This window comes from Lepidochelys olivacea, assembly GCF_965140295.1.
Source record: "Lepidochelys olivacea isolate rLepOli2 genome assembly, chromosome: 3".
In the NCBI taxonomy this organism is placed as follows: Eukaryota; Metazoa; Chordata; order Testudines; family Cheloniidae; genus Lepidochelys; species Lepidochelys olivacea.
In genome coordinates, this window is record NC_140413.1 from 43,549,732 (window position 1) to 43,576,821 (window position 27,090).

At 37.6% G+C, this 27,090-nt stretch overlaps 1 protein-coding gene across 1 annotated transcript in view; it reads right to left on the minus strand.

The window, feature by feature from the left end:
* Positions 1-27,090, minus strand: part of CSMD1 (CUB and Sushi multiple domains 1) — a 2,028,540-nt gene that overhangs the window by 1,096,816 nt on the left and 904,634 nt on the right. Inside the window, exon 5 of the mRNA XM_084623138.1 lies at positions 18,760-18,967. Coding sequence (XP_084479264.1) covers positions 18,760-18,967 — 208 coding nt within the window. The remainder of the gene's footprint in view (positions 1-18,759; positions 18,968-27,090) is intronic.

A 27,090-nucleotide genomic window follows, 5' to 3' on the forward strand; every position in this document is an offset into this window, starting at 1 on the left:
AACTTTAATGCAGTCAGTTTCCTGACACCGCAGTGCTTATCTCCCCTAGAGCTGGTGCCAAGAAGCCCCACCCTCCAAAAGCACACTTTGTTTCAACTGCCATTCCCGCAGCCTGCCTCCTAACTTTTAGCCCAGTGGGTTAGGGCATTCACCTGGGATGTGGGAGGCCCCTGGTTCAGGTCCTCCCTCCACATGAGGGGCAGCAGGGATTTAAATGGGGATTTGCCACTTCACAGGTGAGTGTTCTAACCAGTGGGTTATGGGATATTTTGATGTGGGGTTCCCTCAGTCTTTTTAGTTGAAGCTGCCCCCCCTCACCCCGGATAAATAGTCACTGAAGCAGGAGAACTGGATCCTGGGTCTCTCACAACATAGGTGAGTGCTCTAACCACTAGGCTATAGAGCCATTTTTATGTTTGTACTCCCTCTCGCTGGCCCAGATGACTCTTTGGATAACTAATTACAGTGTAACAGCTTCAACAGGAAAGACTGAGGGAACCCCCCCCCCAACACACACATCAGAATATTCCAGAGCCCAGTGGTTAGATCACTCAGGTGAGAGGTGGCAGACCCTTGTTTCAGGTAGAATGAGGGACTTGAAGCAGGGGTCTCCCACATCCCAGGTGAGTACCCTAACTACTGCACTAAAAGTTATGAGGGAATTCCTCCCTCTCATCCCCCATCCAATGCTGTTTTGTGTGAAATTGCCTGAGGGGCCCAATCTGGTAGGCATGCTCAGAAGATGCCTATATGATTGGGCCCCACATGCAACTTTGGTGTCTGGACACCCATCTTCCCTTGATCTGAGAATCAATCTGGAATCTACATGGCAGATAGGTGCCCGGATGCTTAGAAGGAGACAGCAGCGCACATGCTCAGAGGCAGAAATATAGATGTCTGGGGACCTTTTACTCTAAAAACTTAGGCACTGACTGAGCATAGGTGCCTATAGGGTTCAGTGGGAGTTTTGTGCATCACAGTGGTGATGAAACTGGGACTTCGGGATTTAGGGAGTAGGGATTTAGGTGCCAAACTCCTTTTGTGCACCCGGGCCTTAGTCTCTCAGTAGCTCACCTCCCCATCTGCAAAATGGAGATAATAGTTTTTCTCTACCTAATAGAGGTGTTGTGGTTTAGATACAGTAAAGATCACAGGACATTGAGGGTATGCCTCCACTGCAATTAGACACCTGTGGCTGGCCTGTGACTCAGGATTGTAGGCCTGGAACTAAGGGGCTGTTCAACTGTAGAGTAGACATTCAGGCTCGGGCTGCATCCCAACCTCCACCTCACAGGATCCTAGAACCTGGCCTCCAGCCTGAGCCCAAATTTGGACACTGAAACTAAACAGCCCCGTAGGCCAAGCCCCATGTGCCTGAGTCAGCTGCATGGGCCAGCCATGGGTTTTTAATTGCAGTATAGACATACCCTCAGATACTGTAGTAATGCGGGCAATATAAGTATCCAAGATAGCCAGAATGTAAATGGAAGTTGAGGGAGTATATCATTGAATACATTCAGCACCTTGCAGTATGGAACTTCCACTCCCTAAGTGCAGCAAGATGTTTTCTTTTGCTGGATTTAAAATTACAGCACATTTTGTTCCATGAAACACATGGAAATGTGGACGTACTGGAAACCCATCTGCAAGCACCATGCCAACAGGAACTTCTATTTGCTTTCAATAACATTTATTTTTATTGTTTATGTCTGTGAGATAAGAGGGGAGGGAATACCATGCATTTTGTGAGGGCAGGGAATTTACATAACACTTGTAATGTCAAACAGAAGAAAGCTGAACTAAATATTTGTAGAGGTAACCATCATCTTTTGAATGAACATAGCACATTATGGTCATTCATTTTTCAGTAACATAGGAAGTATTCCAGAGTGAGATATTGGTCAGCTGATCAACATTCGGGCCAAGATTGTAATTAGCCCAACACAGCTGCAAAGGGAAGCAATAGGGCAAGCATAAGGCACTTCCTTACTCACCTATGTGGCCTCCTGGCATTGCCAGTGTGTGCACAAGGACAGGAGGAAAGCAACACGCACAGAGGTAGATTGGGATGCGGATATTCTTGGATCCAACCTGTAATGTGCCAGCCAGCACTGAGACAGTGTGGAGGGGAAAATAATTTGCTAGTGCTATGTGTCAATAGGAGATCACTTCCCATGTGAAGCAATGGGTAAATAAAAGAAAAAGAATCATCAAGCTCAAAAACATACTTCCTTTCCTGGACTACTCCAGGGTGGTGCAGCTATGGATCACCTCTTACACAGAGCTCCGGGAAAGTTGTAATCTAGCCCTCCATCTACTGAACTATTAGTCGTCATTGCTATCATGTCCTCCTTTATGGTTCTTTTCTTCTTACCTTCCTTTTTAATGTTCTTCATTTATTTTTTTGCCTCTCATTTTAATATTGTTGGTTCTTAAAAATATTCTGCCTAAGTTACAAAGAGATGTTATCTACACAGCATAAAGTGTGTATTTTTATGTATACTGACTTCTTCATTAGTACACAAGTTCTATTATTTTATTTTTTTAAATTGTGAAACTTCTATTGACAACAAAGTGCCTCAGAAACCAAATTTCCTGTTGCAGAATCCAACTGTAATGGCTGAAAAAATCAGCCTTAAGCCTACAGAAATCAGTTGGCACTGGTCATTGCTAGTCTGAGCTGCAGTAAATTATTCATTTGCAATTGCCTATCAATATAGCTCAGAGAACACTAATCAGTTTTTTTAGAAAGACGCAGGACCAAATTATGGCTCAACCTGTTTCTGATACTGTACAGCTTCACTGTTAGCGAGATTCTCTGAAATTGACAATTTCCATCATTACAGAAAATGAATTAATCTGCACTGTGGTTCTGCTTTTCAGCAATTTAGTAATAATGTGTTAGTCATGAAAGGTCTGAATATGAATCAGGGCTTCAGAATAGAAATGCAAACATTTATAGTTTCTTTAACCACTCTGCCTATTATCATGATCCCTCTGAAATGCAAGTAGCAGTCTGACAAGTGGAAGGAAAAATATTACAACATGATAGCACAGTTCACTGTATAGAAAAACATTGTTTAACTACCACTAAGCAACTACCCAAACAGATAAATAAACCCCACACAAAACTGCAGAAGCAGAATTTCTTTTTAGGAATCTAAATCTGTTAAAATGGTTCTTTCTAAAACATCCTTGAGGTAGTACAACTACTAATTAGCATAATATTATATAAAATATATATGTGGCCATCCTGCTATTAGTCAGCATCTTCACTCTCTTAGGATTCAGTTGAACAACTTTGTTCTTCATCTGTTTTAGTTTCTGACACTTTCTAAAAGACATTTGGCTAAGCAATCTGTCACTTACTAATACATTATTCCAGTCTCAACAGAGTAACAATAGGGCTATAGATTTAGAAAACCTGTTGATAAAAAGGAAAACACTCCCGTTGACTTCAGTGGGACCATAATTTTAATTTTTTATCGAGCTCAGGTTTAGGGTTGGGTTTGGAGGACTGATCTGAGGCCAAATTGGGCCTAAATTTTGAATTTGGAGTTGATAATGCCAAATTTCACGAACTGTAGTCACAATATTTAACCTGTATAAACACTGAAACCGAAAATGGACCTTTCTTGTTTGGTTCTGAGCCAGAACCAAAACCCTATAGTTAGATTCACCAAACAGGGATTAGAATTTGCTGATCACACTCTTGCCTAGAAATACAAAAGAAGAAAATAAATGGATGAAGATTTGACTTAACGCTAATAAAAACAGTCACAAAGGTGGATATGGAAGCCCAGTACTGAACTAAGTTATCCTGCCATGGTGGAGTGGAATAGCCCATACAGTGATGCTGTTCTCTGGATGCAGTGGACATGATCTGATAATCAGGAATCTTTCCTGCACACTGAATGATCTTTGTAATCTACATACAATGGTTTATTTAAATAGCCTCATCTTAATTTGAAATCCTTTGTCTCAAGTGAAAACTGTTAGTCAACAGTTTCTTGAGGTCAAGTGAATACTTCATACTTTGAAAAAACATATTGACTAAGTAAGCATGTTAACAAGTAATCTGCTTTAGAAAAAATAAGAGCTTAAAAAATGTGCTCTCTCATTATAAAGATTACAATTGACTGAATATGGGGGTTTTCTTAGAATTGCTTTTATGTAGTTGACAAAATTATGAACTTCCCAATTCCTGTTCATAAGAAATGTTCACTCGAAGTGTGTAATAATTAAATGAACTTCAAGAAAAAATAATAGTGAAAAACTGACTGCTAAAATCTTCAAAATGTTCTTTATAACCGATGCTGCAGTTAAAATAAAATGCCCATAACCAGTTCTCTGGTTGATCCACCTACTGTAATCTCACAGTGCTGACTTCGACTGGAATTATTAGCTACCTTGATTAATAGTAGAATGTTTGTGATATCAATTTTGTAGCTAAAAAGGGTCATTTTAAAAAGTGATTGCTGACACAGTATTATGAAGAGAATAAATACTAGTTTGAGCCACTAGTTCTAGATTTGTGCAGAAAGATAAAGAGAAAAGGAGTACTTGTGGCACTTTAGTCTCCTTTTCTTTTTATGGATACAGCCTAACACGGCTGCTACTCTGAAACCTGCAGAAAGATAGTCTATGTTATTGGTGGCTGGTTGTTATAGACACCGAGTCAGTAAAGAACAGAATTGGAATATTAGAGATGAAGTTCCAAAAGAAAAAATATACTTCACATCTGATATTCACAAAGAAATGCTCGTGACACTGATACTGGAAATCACCCTTCTTAGTTTGAGTTTCATCTATGATTGCCAAAGTTAAATTGGCACATTTATTAATAAATTAATGTGTTATATAAAATCATATATAAAATCAAAACCATCTCTTCTGCTCTCTTAATTCTGTATTGTCTTGGCTTCAATGTGCAGACTGATTTTTCATGGCAAAGTGCATTAAAAAATAAAGATAAATCATTTTTCTTAACACAAAAATACTAAACTTTCAGTGCATGTTACCTCTTGCACTAAGGGAAGAAAACAACCCTCAACTCAATTTTTAAATAGATAAATTGTACTTGGTTACCCAGGGTATCCCAGTCTCTCAGCCTATGTTTTTATCACTCAAGTTGTGATTTATATTCTCTGCACTTCCACAAGCACTCTCAAGAGCTTTAACGTGATGCAGCTGTTGGGTGGGTCAGATGCGTTCTGTTTCTAGTAACACGCTGAGAATAAAAATTGTTATTTTTTCATTAATTTTTCATACAGTGTTTTTCAAGATTTACTTTCTCTGCTTCTTCCTAAGCTTTTGGGTTTTGCACAGCTATTGAAATTAGTAGAGCTTACAATTCCCTATAAACTGTTCAATGAAACACAGCCTTCTAACTGATCAGAATATTGGCTCCATGCTTGCAAATTCAGCACAGGAAGCTAAATATGAACAGAGAATTTTTAAATAACCCCAGAAACATGGAGAGATTAACTTCTGAACAGGTAAAAAAAAAACTGATGCCATACATGTTTAATTTATTCTTCTTTTTAAAAATACACCTGATACAACCACACTAAACCATACTTCATAAATGAAAAAAAAAAGTTTTAAAATGTAATTCACCCAAGACAGGAAATTCCAAAATTGTAGTCAAAACATTCCCAAAGCAATGTTTACTCCGACACAACATACTTATAATACACACTTTACATGACTGTTCCTACAGTAAATATTTCTAAAGCGCCTGAGTGACTTGGGAACCTAAGCCACAGTCACATAGGAGCTTTTGAAAATATTTCCCTTAATGATATATTTATTTGTATATATGTGTTATCATTAAGCAGTCAACATTTCTCACAGTTATTATACAGTGCTATCTGATATACTTCAGTTGTTTCCTCATAAAAAGGTGTGAAAAAATACTGTTTTTTACTGATGATCACTGTAAGTATAACGATAATAATTAATGTGAGGTAACACTACCTTTCTTTAACTTCTGCTTAAAGGTACAAAGTCAGGAAATGCAATCAACTTTAATGTAACAGGAAAAGAGGAAATTTTGTTTATTTGATTGTATGAGCTAAGTTTAAACTTTCAAATCCAATCACATCACTGCACCAAGCCATTTATTTGAAATAAAATAAATACTGAATTCCAGCAAATTCTCATTTGATTCAAGAAAGTATACACTGCACAAAGTTGTGAGTGGTGCATACTGCTCATTTGTAGGCTGAGCACCCTTTCTTAGTTTTGCCTTGTGCAGAGGAGCCAGCCCATACTTTGAGACATAAGAATATAGAGTTCCTTCAGAATTTATCCTGTTTAGAGCTAGAGACCAGCTTGACAGGTAAACACTCTGGAATTGACCCCTACTCTCCACAAAAATATAGCCATACTCACTAAAGTGAAGAAATACCCACTTCCTATACGAACATACATATGTGTCCTACATTTTGAAAGTTAGTTTGGACCCTCTGAATCGGAGATTTATAATCGTGCTTCTTTTTGTGCTTTCTCCTTTTTTCTGAAACTAAAACTAGCTTTGCCACTTTCTGTTGATATTTCAGCCTTTAGAGAGCACTCTGAGGTTGATTATCCTCCTATTTACATGAGTTTAACATGAGTGCTTTAAATTTGCATTCACTGAAAGTTAGAGTATTCTCATAAAGAATGGCTTTAAAAGGTTGATGTAAATAAGCAGAAATAGTGTTTGGGGTTTCTATAGAATTCTGGATTTAGAAACATTGACTTAACTTCCAGGCTTTAATTTAACATCAGAAAAGTTGCGACAAGGTTTAGATGTTAGAACAAATTCAGGTTGGACCTTCTATTCTCAGCCTTGTCATATTTTTTGTTACTAGTTTCCACTAAAGATAGGCCCGAATCAAAACCCTACAGCTGAACACCTCTGAATTTGGGTAATGAAAAGCCCATCTCTTATTTGAAATTGTGCAAATCCATAAACTTTTCTCTTTCATGATTTAAATCTTCATATGATATTTTGAGGTACATGTGGTCCTCTCTGTAATCACAAGATTGGGATTTTGGGAGGCCGGGACTCCAAAGACACAGTACTAGTGCAAAAACAGACTCTCTGTGGCCTTGGAAAAGTCACTTGCATACTCTGCCTCAATTTCCCCCATCTTTAGAAGTAGGATACTACTACTTAGCTATCTCAAAGAGCAGCTGAAAGATTATTTTAACCAATTAACATCCATTGCATATTCTGATGTCGATGAGTATAAGTGATAAGCATTATTATTTATTTTAGGATCCACATCACCAATACTCCCAGTAATCACTCTGAACATGCTGCAAGTTTCATTCAAATCTCCAGCCTGTCAAAAATCTTCCTTTTTTTCTCCCACTGCCATTTAATTTTACTGATGAACCTCCTTTTACTCACTCACCTGGGGATGGAAAAAATAGAAATGATGTCTCACAGTCACTGCCTACATTGGTACTTGGGATTTTGGTACAATCATAACTGTATTTCTTCGCCACATCAGAGAAATCAAGCAGCACACTATTTTCCAAGTGCAGATCTCTGCACAGCAAAATCCAAGCATGCTAAGACAAATCACCAGCCTACTGTGCAGACATTTAAAAAAAAGTGTGGTTGTCAAAGAATGTGTTATTTAAATTCAATTTAGCATTATTTCAGAGTCAAAGAAGTAATCAATAGATCCTGTGTGCTAACTAAACAGTGATGCCATGGGCCAAGGTGTTTATTGAACATTACTGTGGGAACAGTTCATTAATGAGTTTACTCTAAGCTAATGTAAACTACAGTACTATTCTTATTAGTGGAACCATTCAAGGAATGGCAGCTAGCCAATAAAGCTTTCAGTGGAGTTTTTGTTTGTTTGTTCATTTTGTCTATCTCTCTATCCATTTATATATCTTGCTGAGTACGTATATAAAAACAGAATAGCATACAATAAACATTTTAGCTGAATATGTCTATCCTTTGGGTATAATCAGCATGAAGATAAGAACAGGGCTCACACTTTAACTTAAATTTTCTATATTTCATGTCTTTGTTTTACAAAATATATGGTTTTGAAATAATGGGATCATCATGATTGTGGGAATGTTTTTACAGTGTGCAGACCTTCCTGAAAAGTGACATCTTAGACTATTAAAAAACACCCAACTAGTCATTGTCCCATATATATGAGAGCTGGAAACAACATATTATTAGTAAAACATAAAAAGTTCTAAAAACAAAACATTTAATTGAGAGGAAGGTTTGTGGCTAGAATTACAATCATTATTGTAATATGTCCCAAAAGTTATCAGCTGAATGTAGTAGAATCCGAATCCTGTGAGATGCTGAGCACCCTCAGCTCCCATTAAAATAAATATTCATGGCAATATGTTTGACCTACCATGTCTAATTGATCAGCCTGACATTATTCCTGAATCAGACATCAGAAACTGACCCAGAACTTGGCTAAAGCTCTATCCGAACAATCTTTTTTTTTTTCTTTCACATTTATACATTACACCTACAATGATTGGTCTTAAGAATTTTTCAGTTGCCTTTGAGAGAGTGTTCCCACAGTAGCTCTTCATGCACATATACATTATCAGCCACACACACTTTAGCCACTTATTCAAGTTCTCCTCTCCATAGATAGGGAAGGGAGAGTGAGCAAGTTAATTTATTTTTGTTTTGCTTTTGTTACCTCTTTTTATTACTTGGTAAGCTCTAGGCTACTATGGTAACGAGGCAATGTAACACATAGATAATGGCAAGACTGCCCACATCAAGTGACGATGATGATTGCTATTTGTATTGTTGTAGAACCTAGGAGCCTCAATCATGGATTATCACCCCATTGTGCTGGGCACTGTACAAATACATACAAAGATGTTTCCTACTCTGAAGAGCTGTCTTTAGTATTGGTTTGTGTAATTATTTCTGATTTCTGTAGGAAAAAGAGGGTGGGAATCTGGCAATTACAGTTCATTGTCAACTGCAATGACTAAAAGCTAGATCCTCTTTATATAATCAACATCCCTAAAGAAAGCTCGGGCAGGACTTCTCATACTAACTGAACAGATGATACGTCCTGTGTTGTAACAAGTTCTTTTCCTAAATTTACTTCCCAGGATTCTGTCAGCACACCCAAATCACCTGCTATTGGTATGGATAAAAGCAGGAATTTGCTGCTATGAACTACATGAACTGGAACCTGGAACAGACCCCCAACATTGAATGATGGACTCCTGGGTCTTGGATCAACGTACACAAGGTAGATTTGCTGTTTGGAACATACCTACACTGAAAACCATTGGTGTTCCTACCCTCTTGTCACATGAATTGAACCAACACAACATTTCTGTGGCAGGACTCTGCAAGACCCGTTGGAGCGGTGCCAATGAGACAATTACTTCAAATTCAGTAATGTGAATTTCAGGGGGTTTGCAGGATTTAATATCCTATAGTAACAACAGATACAGATGCAGACTAAACATGCTTATTAACCTGACCTTAACTCTATTTTCCTTCTGCCCAAGGATACCAACATTCTATGACCCCCTTTACCAAACTACCCTACCCTACTCCTGGTCCCTACATAACAAATTGCTACACCAAACATCCACAACTAATGGTGTTAAGAAGAGGTCATTTGGAGAAGGCATGTGTGCAGAAGCACGGCTCAACTGGCAGAGTTAAAATCTGGGGTCTGTGGTATACAGTAGTAATCATAAGATGGATGTCTGTGGGAAGAAGAATACAAGGTATGTGCTGTTGGGAGGATTAGCTTTTCATTTTCTTATTTTTGGCTATTCTCACAGTTTTGGAGCTGCATCCAAATTGGAAAAGGAAAACTAAATTCAAATTGTGATCCCCTGTTGAAAATTGTAAGGGGATTGGATTCACAGTTTTTGTTGAGGCCCATCTTTAATACTTGAAGTCTAAAAATAAAATATTTGAAAAATCAAAACCATATTTCTTGAGCTGCCAAGTCTTCAGTTTAAAATATTGTGCGAGTTTTTGCACCTGAAGATTTGATGACATCACTAACTTCTCAAAAATGAGCTGAGAGTATCAGGAATATTTTCATTTAATACTTGGGATTTTACACCCTTTCTTAAAGGGTGGATCCTAATCATTGAACTCATATCTTGGCAAGTACAGCAGGAACTAATTTTAAAATATTATGGATCAAAATATAATTATTTGTAGCTCTTAAGTCTAGACATATAATATCATTGATCTGGAATCTAAAAGCTTTTAAATACTAAGTATCTCCAGGAAATGTATCATGTTCAACTGTAAGTCTCTATTATCTAATTATTAATGAGTCAACTACTTAATTCAACATCTGTTACTCTGACTCATTCTGTGCAAACTAAAGGGCTGTAGGAAACAAATAGCTAAGTAGAGAGGCCAGGAGCTATCCTAGTGGCTGTGGTGTTTAGTGATCACTCAATGCTTAAGGTGCTTTATTCAGTGAGCAGTTCCAAATGGATCTGCTTAACAACTAGACCTTCACAGCATTCTGCCTATACACTCCGTCTGGGAAGTTCAGCCCTTAAAAGCACAATCTCATCCCCACTCCCCCAAGTTAATAACATAACTTTAAAAAAAATCAACATTAATATAACACAGAATTACAAATACTTATAACCAACCTAATAGCTAAACTTACTGACAATGTTCAATTAGTCTTTGAGGTGCTGTTGGTTGGACTTAGATGAATCCTCTGCAATGTCAGCATTATTGCTGTTAGGAGGTGACAAATCCACTTGTTCTGGCTGCTCCATGTCTGGGGAATCAGTTATCTCCACCTGCTGAGGAGTTGCCTGTCTGAGACCCTCTCAGGAAAAATGACAGACTCAGTGCCCCTTGTCTCCATCACTCCCGGGATTGTGAGAAGGTGTCATCTGTTCCTCTGTAGTATGTATCCACATGGGTGACAACATCATAAGACTATGGGACCCCATCTTGCTAGCAGTTACATATCCAAACCTCCTACAAACTCCTTAAACTGCTGCCTGCTAAACTATGGCCCAGTGTCAGGCATTACTGTGACAGGATTACTATGTCTAGAAAAAATATATTTGATCTGCACAATCACCTGTTTAGCTGTAGTATCTTTTAGCAAGGATGTCCAAGGGAAGTGTGAATAATCAACTAGGACAAGTACATAGTTTTTTGCAGCCAATATAAACAAATCTATGCCTACTTTGTTCCAGAGGGACATTTTATCCAATGCCACAACCATAGGCTCTTTCATTTCAATTGGTTTGTATTTTTGGCATACGCACCAAGCCTTAACAGCTTCCTCAGTGTTGCTGTTCATTTGATGCCAGTATAAGGATATCTCTGGCCCATGTCTTAAATTTTTCAATACCACAGCTACTAGGACACACATCAAGCATAAAAAACAAAAATATTTGGCATCAGCAATCTCTCCAAAAACTTTTCCCCTTGTATGTAGTCTAAAATGTTCCCTTTTCACGTTTATTTAATTCTTCTGGTCTATACATAAGTGAAAGGCTTCTTTTCCCCCCTACAATAACCAACAAATACCACTCTGTTGGTTCTTCTACTGGCTCTATGATACCCAGAAGAATGAATCTATCCAGCTCCTCTTTAGCCTCTGCCTTACGGTGAGGTACGCTTTCCTACAGCCATGCATTTTGGGGTAGTTGGTCTCTTTCAGCTTATTCTGTACTGTGTTGAGAACTTCTTATCCTCTGGAAGACTTCCTCAATTGTTTTGGTTTCCGGCTCTTCCAAAGAGTGCACCATCTTGATGTGAACAAGGCCTTGACACACTTCTAACCCAATAATAGGTTCTTTTCCCTAATACTATTACATATTGTATCTTTGTCATGTACTCCTACAAACTGTATCTTTTGCAGTATGTTATTTATTCAAACCTTTAGTTCACATACATCTTTAGTGTATGGAGATAAGCTTACCCCTGCAAGTCCTTAATTTTACCTGTCCAGTACCTGTGGCTTTTCTTTTAGTGTTAGATACACTGTTTCTGGCAAAACATTAGCTTTTGCGCCAGTGTTCAACTTCAAAGAAATAAACGTTGCATTTGCTTTCACATTGTAATCTAATAATCTTGGGCTGTAACATTGTCCATAGGTCCAGTGAAGCATTCATCTGTGCTGGGGTGCTGTCCTCTTTGTCCAGGCTGTGCACACTTCACTGATGCTTGCAAACTCTCACAAAGTGATGTAATCATTTTTGGAATCTTTTCCCATATGCCAGGCATTGTCTTGGCTTGTGTTGCTTGCCACAAAGTGCTCTGCTCCATGTGCTTTTTTTACTGGACTCCAACTCTGAGCTCTGTATTCCTTTCTGCCTCAGGTCTCTCTTCTTGTAGAATTTTGGATTCTCAATGAGGGCGCTGTCTACCTTCCAGCTTTATTATGGACTGGGTGACTTCCAGCTAGAAAAATTCTAATTACTTTGTCAGGGATTAGTTCTGTGTCTTCCAGTAAACTGTCTGAATTTTTTTGTTCTAGATCCCAGTCAGTCTGGTCTCCTAACAGGGTCTCAGTTATTTGCCACTCTTCACCCCCTTATATGTTTTTTCAGGACTGGATCTTCAGCCTTAGATCTGTCACAAACTCTTCTGTGGTTTTCCCTTCTTTTTGTACATTCTGCTTAAAAATGTCTCTCTCGTACGTTTCATTTTTACCTGGAGTGGAGTACTTTGTCAAATTTATGTAATAAATAAACAGTTTCACGGATACCTTGTTCTGCCTGAATTACCTGAGAACTGTTCAACACATCAAGTGTATCAGAACCTGCTATTGTCAGAAATAAGGCTACCTTCTGACAGAGTGAATCACTCTTTAAAATCTTCTTCAGTTGTTTTATTACTTTATTCAGTGTCCATTTGCAACTGGTTGTGCACTGAAGACACTGGACATCTTATGTTTTTTCCCAGACAGTCCAATAATATGTATTACTAGCATCTTTCCCACTCAGGAGATTTTAAAAGGCTTTGCAAAGTAATACATTGAAAAACTGATAGTGCAAAAATATTGTGTGTAAACATAGCAGCTCTTATCTTTCCAAAATTCCCTAATCTTTGAGCCCATAATCAGTCCTGGGACTAACTGTTTGTAACAATTCTGAGATCCAAGCCTGGATTAACCAATGTGTACTCAGTGCACTTTCACAAGGCATCCATCTCTCGGTGGCCACTGACCACTAGGAAAAAAACAAACAATCCCTCAAAAGTGCTGCAGCCCCAGTGCCAGACAATAATGGCTCTCAGTTAAATTTGCCCCTGCTACCCCTCCATGATTGGTACTGCAGTGAGTGGTATGTAGGTCAGTGTGTGTGGCTGTCAGGATAAGTGGTGCCTGGGGAAAGATTACTGGTATATGTGGAGTGGCAGGGGCATTTGGGTGTCTCTGTGTGGGAGTGGAGTGAAAAAGGCATTCTGGGATCTGGGTATAGGGTTGGGTATGTATGGGCAGGGGAGCTTTCAAGGTGTGTATATGGGGGGGATTTCCATAGTGCATGGGGCCCCTAAATTCTTTCCTCTTGGCCTGTTGAGAGCTATGTGGCGTAACAGATGCAAGAATATGGATCTCCAGAGGCAACATATTCAGAGAATTTAACCTAACTTAATATCCTTAGCACTAGCTTACTGTTCTTGATTAAACTTAAAATAAAATAAAAAAAGACTTGGACAGATTCCAGAGAGTGGCAGACACACTAGACTGGAACTGAAGAAGGTGGGAAAGAGACCGAGACAACCCAGGCTGGGGAAACACAGTAAGGAAGAGTGTGTCTGTATTCTAGCTGCATAAGGAGCTTGAAAACTGAGAAAAGGACATGAAGACCAATTAGAAAGCTTTGTTATTTGGCTAGGGGCTAATTCTGCCATCCTTATTCAGACTGTGACAGAATCAGGCCCTTATGGATGACCTCTGCTGTAGCAGGATTCAGTATATATGGGGAGGGAGTAAAATAGTTAGCAAGAAGGAAAGGAAGATGGAATTTGATTGTTTATGCAAAAGTTCTATATTTAGTCAACATAACTGCTTGCAATCTCTAGTCCTTTTCATGTAAATTATTTATAAACTATTTCAAGATAAAGATTTTTCAAAACAAACATCCAATATTTTTACACTGTCCAGCCTCTCTTCACACTTATAGTGCTTCTCTCTCTCTCTCTCTCACACACACACACTCATTTTCTAAGTATTTCTACTTTTGTAACATATTTTAAGTTTTACTTTGTACATTTATAAAGTTCTATGAGCAATCAGATTACAAAGCCATATTAGTTAATGCTGTTACATATCTTTGTAAATGTAAAAAAAAAAAGTACAAGGGCTAAGTGGTGTTAATGCTGAATCTCAGACATAAGGATCTACTTGCTTGGGTTAATATTTATGCAGCAGCTTCAATATTTTAGGCACTTTACACATGGAAGCTAGTGTAAAGGAGCCAAAGGGTAATTTTCCTTTTCCTTGTAGCCTAAAAGGAACAAGTCTGTCTCTTCTTCTGGTGGTTGAGGAAAAAGAAAATAAAAGAGTTCTGCAATGTTAAGAGGTACAGTCAGGAACCCTTTTTCGCTGCATAACAAGAACTTTATTGAACTTAAAAACTTATAAGCAATGCTGCATATACCTTGTATGCCAGTAGATGGTGGCTTTACATCAATTCGGTACCTACATAACACTGGGCTGGATCATCTGCAGGAATAAATTGGTATAGCTCCATAGGCTCCAATAAAACTACCCATGTGCTTAAAGTTAAGCATGGGCATAAGTGTTTGCAAGTCAGGGCCATGTATAATTACTTCTTACTCTCTTCTTATAAATGGCATTCACCTGGAAGCAACATCTAAGTGATATTTTTAGACAATGATATTACAGGAATGGACATCAGATGAAAAGTATGACAATCTCAGCTGGACCTTTTGGAAGCTAAAAGCTGTACTGTAGGTTCTTCAAAACTATTTTGAAATACATTCTTTTTTGAAAAAGAAAACATGGCAAATGGTTGTTTTCAACCCACTGAACTGGCCAAACCATTTGCAAACTGCTACATAAATTCCTCCATCTTTTTCCAAATTAAGAAAACATTAGAGATACTTGAGCTTTTAAAAATACATGAAATTGTTTGAATTCAGAATATTTTTAGAATGGGTCAGTTCAAAGTTTGAAAATGTTAAGGGTCCTAGTCACTGAGCATTTAAGGTTCTTTTCATACTAGTACTGCATGTACCACTACAAAAGAACCTAAGCAATGAAATATCGTCTTGCTTGGTGAAGAAGCATTAGATTGGACAAAATTACTCTATTCTCTAAGTCAGTCCTCCATGAAATTGCTTTAACTTTTGGAAAAAAGAGAAAGAAGTTAGGCATTTGGTTCTTAGTACAAAGCTCTAAATAATATCAAGATGTATGGTGAGAGTGGAAAACAAACATTCTGAGAGACTTGAAGAAGAAATGAAGTTTGTATATTAGTTCTAATTTATTGATGATTCTCCAAAGAAAATGTATCCTCTTTCCAGTAACACACTCAACATGTATCTTTATAAATAATGTTCAAGGATTACTTCAGATCATTTTTAGCTTTCTTGTAGAATTCTTTATCCAGAAAAAAATGGGATAAAATGCTGTTTATACAGTTTGCATATACACAGTTTGTATATAAATTTATGCTGGATTGAAATATGTCAAACAACATTTTTCTCTTGTATAAAGAACTCTTTCTTGACAAGAAACACAAATGGAAAATAAAAATGAAAACAAAGAAACCTGAGAATTTAAAATGCATATATATGTGAACTAAGAGAATACAAAATTAGAAAAAAAATCATTAAGTATATCAGTTATGGCTGCAACCAATAAACTGCTGTAATTTATACTTTTCCATCACACTACACAGAAGCATTTTAAAATAACAGTTTTATATTCTACTAAACTGAACTACTCAGTAAGTTACACTTCTATTGGTCCAAGGTCTAATCAATTTAATGAGAGATGAAAATGTCTCTTACACATGCTTCATACGTTGCATTACCTCTACAACCCAAGAATTATTCCATTTTCAAGAACAATCTGCTATTGTAGTCAAATGAACTTTTCTATTATTTACAACATTTTCAGGGAAATGTATTATAAAAAATAATGCAGTGTAAAAACCTGCCTGAATCCTGTGGGTATGTGCTTGGTATGCTACCACTAGCCGCAGCCCAGGCCACCTTGGCTACACTACTAATTCTGGCACATGAGTTTGACAAGAACTAATGCAAGTATGTCTGTACAAGCTGGGAATCACACCACTCACTCTGAGTGTAGCCGTAGCCTGAGTGTTTGCAAGGTATCATGCACAGCTGTTGTGCCATATAAACAACAGCAAAAAACTACAGAACTGTTAGTCAGTTTTTTTTCCCCTTCCCCTCTTCCATTTTAGCTTTAGTAATGACGTATCCTCTGTCTCCCTGAACACTGCCTTAGGAAATTGTTTGCCCAGTTCCACTAATAAACATTCATTTAATTGAAAGAACAATCATCATTACTGGGCCACACAAAAAGCAATAAAAATAGTAATTCTGTAATAGGGCTAGATTTGACAAAATGGGAGCAACTGGGGGGGGAAATGACATTTTTGACTGATACATGTATAGTCCATTAGGTTTAAATACTGAACAACCGCACATTTAACAGCCTGCTCATTTTAGTAGATTACATCATACACTACATTTAGCATATTTCTAGTGCAGCTATGGTAACCGTTCTTGCTTAAACATGACTGGGTATGTAACTTCATTCCAAATTAGCTGAGAATGATGGAGAATCCTATTAAGTTCTTGATTCAATTTCTCAAAAAGCAACTTTTTTCATATAACGGTGAGCAGAGAGAATTTTCTTCCAGTTAATTCTATTTTGTGTTTGTATTGGTGGTTTAGAGAGAGTGTGAGTCACATTTCTGGCATCTATTCTGCAGGAAGGGAGTGTAATTTCTTTCTTTCTTTCTTTCTTTCTTTCTTTCTTTCTTTCTTTCTTTCTTTCTTTCTTTCTTTCTTTCTTTCTTTCTTTCTCTTTTTTTTTTTAAACAAGAGCCCAGTGTTATGAATTAGCGCTCACCCTGCAGGTGGAAACTGAAGGCTCTACGATAGCATACTAAACTCATCAGATATTTTAGTGTAATAAATAGGTCTGAATCAAGCAAATCAGGAAAACCAGTTCAGTTGAGAAAGTCCTCTTACCAATATAAAATTAGTGCTGACTAGCTTTCTGCTACTCTCTGTTCAGCCTCTTGCTCACAAGGAGATCCCATGGGTTCATCTATGATAAACAGTATTTTATGTGGGGAGGGAACTTTTATGGAAAATTTTTTAAAAGACTTCAGACCATTTGTACATGGGAAAATGTGATATTTGTGTGTGCATTCACTACAATGGCACTACAGTTTAGGAGAATGAAAGTGCAAATACCTTAGTACATATCCTATTAGCCAGTTGCACATAAAATGAACTAGTTTTCATATGCATCTGCAGAATTGCAGGTAAACCTTCCTCTTCTTGTTTTGAATGCCTAGTCCTTAAAGGCTGACTTTGAAATAGTAAAGAACTAAAAAAAGTTTGCTGCTTTGAAGTGCATGCATGAGAGAGAGAGACAGTAACCCCTTTAAACATGCTACAGACTGTATTTGCATAGTATAGTTTCTACAATCTGCAATACTTTTAGTCAAAAAACGTTTACTTCTCTTGGCTATATTCGAGAACAAGAAACACACACACACACATTAACCATCACAGACTCTTTCCTGATAGATAGAGTTTGACCCTGGGCATCTAGACTTCAGAGACATGCTAATGCAAGAGCCGTGCACTGTTCTGCAATGAATTAATTGCCATAAATTACAAATTGTGATATAAACAAATTAAGAACTGCCTTTCACTTGCTAAAAAAAAAGGGTGCTCTTTTAGCAGTATTAATAATGGTGCTCATTAGTTATTGTAACACAGAGTAGAGCAGTTCTGAGGAGCCAGGCAGACGGAGTAGAACAGAGGAAAGGGAGCAGTCAAAACTGCGTTTAGTTACTAAACGCTGTTATTTGGACCCCACTGTGCCTGTGTGGTTCCTTCATATGATGTTTGTTGTGTAAAGAGAAAAAAGACACAACAGATCTCAGATGTGAAATAATACATAGTTGTCCCACTGACATAGGCAATTAACCAAATTTGTTTGTTTGTCTATTGAACAAAATAAGGACCTGATTCTAATCTCTCACCCCAGTTCACCTCAATGGAAGTATGTCTCTTTTATTATGGTGCAAATGGATCAGAATCACTCCAATATCACATAAAATCAATGGGTGAAACTCTGGCCCCTTTTAAGTCAATAGCAAAACTCCCATTGACTTAAATGGATCCAGGATTTCTCCTATTGTATTTTTATTGTTTGGGTATCAAAGTGTGAAAAACTAGTTTTAATGTAATAGTTGGAAATATTCTGATTGTCAAATTTCAAACAAACAATCCTGTGTATAAAACCCAACGAGTATGTATTCAACCAATACAATTTCTTTTTTGGGGTGAGGAAGGTGGGATTGAAGGATGGGTAAACAGATAAAGCCCAAAATCATAATGCTTTCCTTTCTGGATGGTCTAGAGGCCTGAAGAGAGATTTACAATAAAATGCTCATAAACATATACAAACAAAAAACAATCATTAATTGTCCAAAAGAAATACTCACCATCAAACAAGAAAATACAAAATGGGATGATTGTCCCATCTCTGGACTTACCAGATTGATGGTGCTTCAGTTCCACTGATCTCTAAGAAATCATATCCTTCCTCAAACTGGAAATCTGTAAAGACCAGAGCAATGGTATCTCCTGGTTCAGCCAGAATTGTCCATGTGCAGTCAGCATTATTTTCATACTCCGAAGGGAAATGAGGACTTGAAATAGTTCCGCTTGTCCCACGTAGAGTTCCTCCACAAGCACCTTCAGCTGATGAATACAACAACAATTTCTCATGAAGTGAGGTTATCTTAGCAAACAAAATAGCAATCATTTCAATTACCATGGAAAATTGACCACTAGTATACACTACACTGGAAAAATGCACCACATTTAGGAAAATGTAAAAAACCTTATATATGTTTGTAAAGTAATAATTGTGAACCGGATTCTCTGGTCCAGTCTGTCCCCTTTGCGTCTTTTCTGATTAGAGATAGCCCTGGCATAGTTGAATCCAGTATAAGCATAGAGTCAGCATAGCACCCAGCACAGGGTATTTGTCAGAGACAGGGAGAAGGAGAGACCAAAGCATACTATATTCCAGCTATGCTCTGCTGGTGGAGAATCCCTTAGCACCAAAGTCAGGGTTGAGGCAAAGAATCACCGGGGCAAAGCTGACTCTCTGACAGCCCTGCCTCTAATTTTTTCAGCAGAAGCTGAGCACAACAGAAACCCTGGCCTGTGGATTTTCGATATTAGTCATTTGGAAAGAGTTTTAAGAACTCTCTTCACAGTTTTCAAAGCTGTCAGATATTTCCATAAAGTTTGTGGAATGTTGTAGTTCTTTGTAGTACCAAGTGCCACTGTTTTATTACTACCTTTTTGTATGGCCACAAAATGCTGGTCTCTCATTCATGGCCATGGAGCCAAACTACAGGAATTCTACTGCAAGAAGGGCTTGTGTTCATGAGCAGGGCTAGGTTTTGCCCTTTGACTCCTATTTCCCTGTTTGCTATGAAATACACCCTGCTGTTGGATCACCTGAGTTTATAACAGGATGGACAACCTGTTCAGGATAAAGTAATAAAAAAATTATTTGCTCAGAACTTGAACTATATCAGACCAAACACTGCTGGCCATTCAAAAACATTAGCACATTTAATTCCTCTCCCTTACCCCCTTCCACTTTGCCATGTGGCTCTATGCTTCCTTATGTCATCCGTAACTGGAGACAGAAGTGCAACAGTAAAGATTATTCTTGAAGACTTGTGACCTGTCCAAAACCAAGAATTGCTAGAAAACTTGCGAGAAAGTCTGTGGTAATAACCAATTTCTATTCTATATAGGTTGTTCCATCACGCTCATCACTGTAGATTGGATCACTACAGTCGAAATCACTTCTAGAGAGATTTCCTGAATAAACAGGTTTTTATGCTGCAAGTTTTTATAAATAACCAACAGTTTCACTGAACCTTTTGTACTTTGCATGTCCTAGTTAATAGCATATATTTTTCTTACAATATGTTATCTTGCTTCATGAGACAGAGCACAGAAATGTATCGCTAACTCAAGAACGTTATTCTATTCGGAAGTAAGGAGTCTGCAATTCTTCCCCCATAAAATTTCATTGATAGCTTTAAATGTACTCTGACAAATATTAGCATTCAGTATAAATACGTATATAATTACAAAAAACATGTCAGCCATGTAGCTTATTGGTATGAAGAATTAAAAATTCAGTAAGTTGTCTTCGGTGATTGGTATTATGGCTACATAGCTACAGCAATAATAAATGAAAATGTTTCTGCATAAGTGGAAGATCACATGGAAAGACGTGTTTAATTTTTACTCATTTTATTATCTTTCTTTACATAGCCTCTTAGGTGTATATGAAGTTTTAAAAACAAATAGGTTGAGAAAGTCCCTGCCCCAAGGGACTTACAAGATAATTAGGATACATTATAATATGTATCCTAATTATACAAATATAATATGTATATATTGCATAAATAATTAAAGGGTCTAGATACAAGAATGGGAGAAGAGTTGTGGGAAATCAGAGTTGAAAGGCTAGGCAGTGGAAGTGAAATTTAATGAAAGATTTGAAGAAAGAGAATGAACTCACTTGAAGCATGAGCAAAGGGATGCTGTTATGAGATAAACAGACAGAATTGGGAGACAGGGAGAAGCTAGGAGCTAGGACTTGCCAGAAAGGGACTGAAAGAAAAGAAATGGCCTGAGAGATACACAGAAGCAAAGCCATGTAGATCCTTGAAGATTAAAACAAGGAATATGAATTTGATGAGGAAAAGGCAAAGAAATCTTTGAAAGGATTCAAGAAGGTGGTAGAGTTTACAACCTCTTTCGCTATTTACCAAAGTAGCCTTTGAATTTAAAAATGAAAAGCTTTATAAAACTGTGTGTAGCAAAGGCTATCATACAGATTGGAAATTCCTGTACAGATTAGGAGATGTCCCCCTCCCCAATAAATTTAATACACACATACAAGCTTCAGAGAATAGTTTGCATTTTTCCTTCTAAATGATTAACAAAATCTTCTTTTGTAGAAACTGATTCACACTAATAAAACATTCCTTTTTTTCTGAGCAATCAGACCATAATTATAACTCCTCTTCCAATACTATAATTTGTAACTTTAAATGTGCACATTCTTTTTTAATTTTTTTTTTAAATAATGTGTAGTACAAACCTGTAAGGATCCAAACCTATAAGTCTTTCTTTACAGCATGTGTAACTCATATAACATTTTCATAACGGAAAGGGACATTATCAAACCTTTAAATCCTTCCTCAAATATTTGTGCCTGCTCTTGAGCAACAAAGAAATAGCAGCTAACTGAAAAGATTTGAGGAGTGGGAAATCACTATTATTTTCTAATTTGTTTACTTGTGCATTTTAGAGTACTTTGTGTATACTCAGTTTCACTATTTCCCAAGTAGAGTTATTCAGTCAATTTAAAGTGGTATGGACAATAAAATAATAATAATAATAATAATAAAAAACATTTTAAAGTGACAAAATCCACAAGAAATGAGAAGGGGAAGTCAGGGTCAGGTAAAACCGTATTACCTGGAACTATTTTAATTCACTAGATTTCAAGTGGATGAGGTCCCTGTAAATTTCAAACACTTCACTTCATATTATCTTCTAATCCAGGAGAGAAAACAACTAACTTGACAAATTCTGTGCCAATACTTCAGCACACAAACTAATATAGAGATATTGATTTTCACTGGGGTCAGCACCAATGTCAGGGTTGGACCGAGTCATTTAAAAAAAATAAATCTGAGGGATGCCAGATTCTGCCAGTCTTTTTTATTCTTGTCCTTTGTTTCTTTGGGTTTCTTTTTACGGGGTTGGCCAAAATTTGAGTAGCCTTTTTTTACTTAACAACGGTGTATTACAGCTAGATGTAGCCTGGATCCACCATAATGTTTGCTCCTCTCCCCCCAGGGCAGCTAACAGTGTGTGCTACACTTGCTGATTCAGAGTTACAGACAGCTCTTGGGCACTGACTGCCCCCTTTAGGTAGGTCATGATATGACCCAACCTGAAAGGGATGCCAGGGTTCATCTTCCCTTGTCTTTGTGTTGGCAGCGGTGACTAGCCAGCAGTGATTAGATGTGAATTGCTCAGAGCTTCTGTCGCATCCCTCTCTAGACCAAACAGTCCTGGTCCCAAGGATCCCTTGTTTGTCAATTCATAGCATAACTGATCATTTGGGGGGAATTCCGTTTAATGGACTGAGTCCACACACTGCGTCCTGCCAGCAAAAACCCATGGAACCCAGGCTGCGTCTCACCATTGGAAGAAAATCTGCTCAGAGGGAGACACAGTAGAGCAGACTAACAACTCCTCCCTCTACTAAGCCTCTGGAGCCAATGAGCACCATTTAGGAATGGGAAGGGCACATTTAAACAGGTTCAGAATAGCCAGGGACACTGATTTTAGAGATTTTGCGCAATCCCTAGCATAGACGCTCTATACTGAGGCAAAGCAGGACTCACACTGTTGCAGCTTAATTTAGTACGTTACAGGATTGAGCTATCATCTATACCCCACTTTGAACATATGCAGCATGGTTACATTATGGGTGTGCACTTGTGTAACTAAAACGACGTTCTTTTAGCATTCACAAAGCCTCAGGCTTCAAGTATTTCTTTGCTAGAGGTTAGATTTCCCAAAATAATTTCAAAGAGGTGCCACCTCAAACGGGTTTGACTTCCTAGAGCTAATTAACAGACTGAGTTGAAAATTTGCAGAAATTCATTCTGAGCCTAATTTATTACTGTCCTGCACGTGGTGAAATCATTTACACCAGTCCAAAGTATGATTGCATCAGCATAAATGGGTACACAAAGTGAAGGGCTCTCTCTTATATATTTCTCTATATATCTTCTCCCTAAATTCACAGTATTTTCTTTTTGTGTATATATATTACATACACGCATGCACATACATACACACACATATATGCATGCTTTATATTAGAGGCAGTGAAAAATCTGACACATTTTCAACCAGAAATAGTTTTTTGACAAAAATGAAAATATTCAAGGAAAATTTGGGGGGAAAAGAGAACTCACAAAATACAATTATGCATTTTTGACTAGCTTTTCCTTACCTAACATGGAAGTACTATCGCTGCTTAAAGTGTTAACCTCATCTCTGTTTTAGCTATAGAACAAATGTGGCACTTCCATAGCGGTACAGTATACAAAATGAAGTGCTCTACAAGAGGAATATATCACCTGCTAAGCAGGCATATGAGGGAAATCTAAGGACAGAGGGGTAGGCTCAGCAGAGAATTTCTTTGTCTTTGTTTGTTAGGTAATATACAGTAATTTTGCTGGATCTAACAGTCAGCAATTTATAGCAATTAAGTTGGGTTGGGGTTTTTTTTTGCCCCCTCCCCAGTGCTTTATTCTGTCATGTATCTTTAAACAAATTACAGTAACAAATAAACTGCAGTCACTCAAGTGAGAGTTCGTTCTTATTTGCTTAACGCACAGCACATAAAATAAATAGCAGCTAAACCAATTCAGTCTAACCCTTTTAAACTTAATTTAAAACCTGGATTCAGATTACCAAGGCTGTTCAATTCAATTTTACTTCACACTGCATGGTCCTGATTTGACAGATCGTTTAGGATTTATTTTACTATGTTACTGCTGTAAAATAGCTGATAAAAACACAGCTGTGTTTTAAATATTACTGAATTCATAGTCAGCTATAAAAACACAACCTGTTTTTCCCCACTATGTCACTCCAAGTCTTTTCCTTACCCCTACATCACTAGCAACGGAATAGATTAAATTAAAAAAACTTGACTGACATTTCATAAAGCACCAGCAAGTGATATATTGTCATTTCCACTCACATTATGTAAGGCTTATCAATTAAAGAAAATTGCAGCTTTAAACAGTTCTAAATGAACCATGGGCATGCATTATTTAGCATGCCTTATTAAAAGTATCACTAAAACAGCTACTAGTTCCTTAGTAAGTGGCATTTTTTCCTAAGTCATTCCTGAAAAGCATATAATTGTATCTCACTAATAGAATTCCTAACTCCAGAAAACATATCAATACAATTATCACAAGTAATCATTTCTGCTGATATTTGCATTGGGGAATCTATAAATGATGAATATAAAAAACAGACAAAATAATTAATGTCATGAACCTGAACATTTAAAACTGCCATTGTAAATATCTCAGGGATATAAATTTAATAATGAGAGTGTGTCTGGGCCAACTGACAAATTGTTGAACTGCCAGATTCATAAAATCTAGAAACATCACTGGGTATGGGTGTTAAGATGATGTGGAGTGTTTCATATTTACCAAATAACTCATTGATTAACTTCATATCCAACTGGCACCTAGTTCTTTAACCATTGGATATTTATTCCCACTTTCAAATCTATAAAAACAAAAGCCAGAACATATTTTTCCTTTTAAATGGTAACCGGGCCAGAGGTCATGTTTCTCCCTATTATTTAAATAATAAAAACATATTCTCAAAATGTCAAATTTGTTAAGAAACACTGTTTTCTTTTTGTTGAGAGTGAGATATGTATAGTAAGTATTTACTAATAATATCCTTTTTATGCCAAAACATCATTACCTTCTCAGACACCGGGAGTGGAACAGCTTCACCATTCATTTTTGTCAATGCCTTGTTCTTCCATTAAGCCCACCATGGTCATGTTCCTGCATAAAATGTCCCAGCATCTAGTCTATGGTTGATCTCTAGGTCGAACTGATCTTGGTTATGTTTTCATTATTTTTTTCTGGCATCCCATCATCTATTTGTCTTCTGCAGTATTCTTGTCATTTCAATCTTTTCAATTGCAGCCAGTCCCAAACCCTGATTTTATGTCCTACTCTCCTTCTAACTCTCTTCATTTGTCTGAAAATTATTCCACTTTACACCTGACATCTTCCAAAGAACTCACATCTCTATCGTCTCAAGCCTCCTGATGGCTGTTTCATTTAATATTAAAAGTAACATTTTAATGTAAAAATAATCTGTCACTCAGCAAGCTTCCCCTTTTCATTTCCAAGCCATACTCCTGGATTATAGTCAGAAGGGCATTTTGAAAGAGACTTGCTAAAAATCAGTTGTATGTCTCAATTTGATTTTCAACTAATATTTTTTTTAAAACAACATCTAGGATTACTACATAACTGAAAGATTTAAGGGGAACTATTTTTCTCTATTTTTTTCCATTTTGGGTAAAAATTTCAAAAGTTCCAAACAATTTAGAATCCTAATTCCCATAGCAAGTTAATGACTCTTTTGCTGTGGGAGACAGGTTTCTACATCACTTGGGTGCTTTTGGGTGGAGTGGCCTGGTCAGGCAGAGCATGTTGGAGCCTTAGTATATTTCACTGTTTCACTGTAGTCAAATTCCCTTATTGGGATATATGACAGCACTTTTGAAATACTCAGTTACACTGTTCCATTATAGTCAGGTTTTCTTTTTTCTGTCATGGAACTGGGAACCTGGCAGGCTTGAAAGCCCTGGCCTGTGGATTGCCCCAGGCCTGGGCTTCCCTGACTCTAAGGCAGTACAAGTAGTGTGACTCCCACAGAGGTACAGACCCTGTGAAGTGCTGATATAAAACTCACATTCTTGTCAGTTTCATGGCTGCTATGGATAGCTGTGCTGAAACTGATGTGTTTCAATTGTTTGCAGTGTTGTAACTATATTGGTCCCAAGATATGAGAAAAAATAAGGTAGGTGAGGTAATATCTTTTACTGGCCCAAATTCTGTTGGTGGAAGTACAAACTTTTGAGATTCACAGAGCTCTTCCTCAGTCAGGGGAAGGTAACCAGAGCGTCCAAGATGAAACAGATTGCTAAGCATAAGGAGTTTGCACATGTTTTAGGAAGCCACTTAAAATGAAGTGGTCAGTTAACACCTCTACAGTCATAGGACAAAGGACATTTTACATGCTTCCTAAGATACACAGACAAGGGAAACCATGCAGACCCATTGTATCTGGCTGCTGTATTCTTGTGAAAGAAATATCAGAACTCACAGAAACCACCTTCAAACTACTCACCACACAATGGGCCAGTTTCCTGCAGGACACAACCCACTTCCTCCAGAAACTCCACAACCTTAATAACCTCCCTCAGAAAACCATCCTTCCCACAATGTATGTTCCTTCCTATACACCACGACAGCATGTTCCTCACCACAACAGCATTACTACCTGCCTCAAATCTACAAGACAATGAACAACATTCAGAAATCCACCCCCCAAGCACATTGCCAGAATCATCCATTTCATCCTCACCCATTACAACTTTACATTTAACAACAAACACTTTGTACAAAACATGGGAACAGGCATCGTTGCTAGGATGACTATCCAATATGCCAGCCTCATCATAGGCCACCTCGAGGAAGAATTTCTGAAAAAATGCACCACAAAACGAATGATATACCTGAGACACATTGAGGATATTTTCATCCTCTAGACAGATGACCCAAGTTCCCGCATAGATTTCCACCACAAGTTCAACAACTAGCACCAATCCATCAAACTCTCCCTAGAACACTAACATCAACTTCCTGGACTCCACGATCAGCTCCAAGAATGGAAACCTACAGACAACTACATACAAGAAACACACAGATCATCACACTTACCTTCACAGATCCAATAACCAGCCCAAACACATCAAGAAATCTGTTATCTAGAGCCAAGCACTCAGATACTGCCGAATATGCTCTGAATAGAAAGTTTAGGATACATAACTTAACACTCTAAAAACCTCCTTCACCAAACAAGGATACTCAACCAGAGAAGTAGATTGCATCAGGGAATGAGCCACACACATACCACAAGAGAAC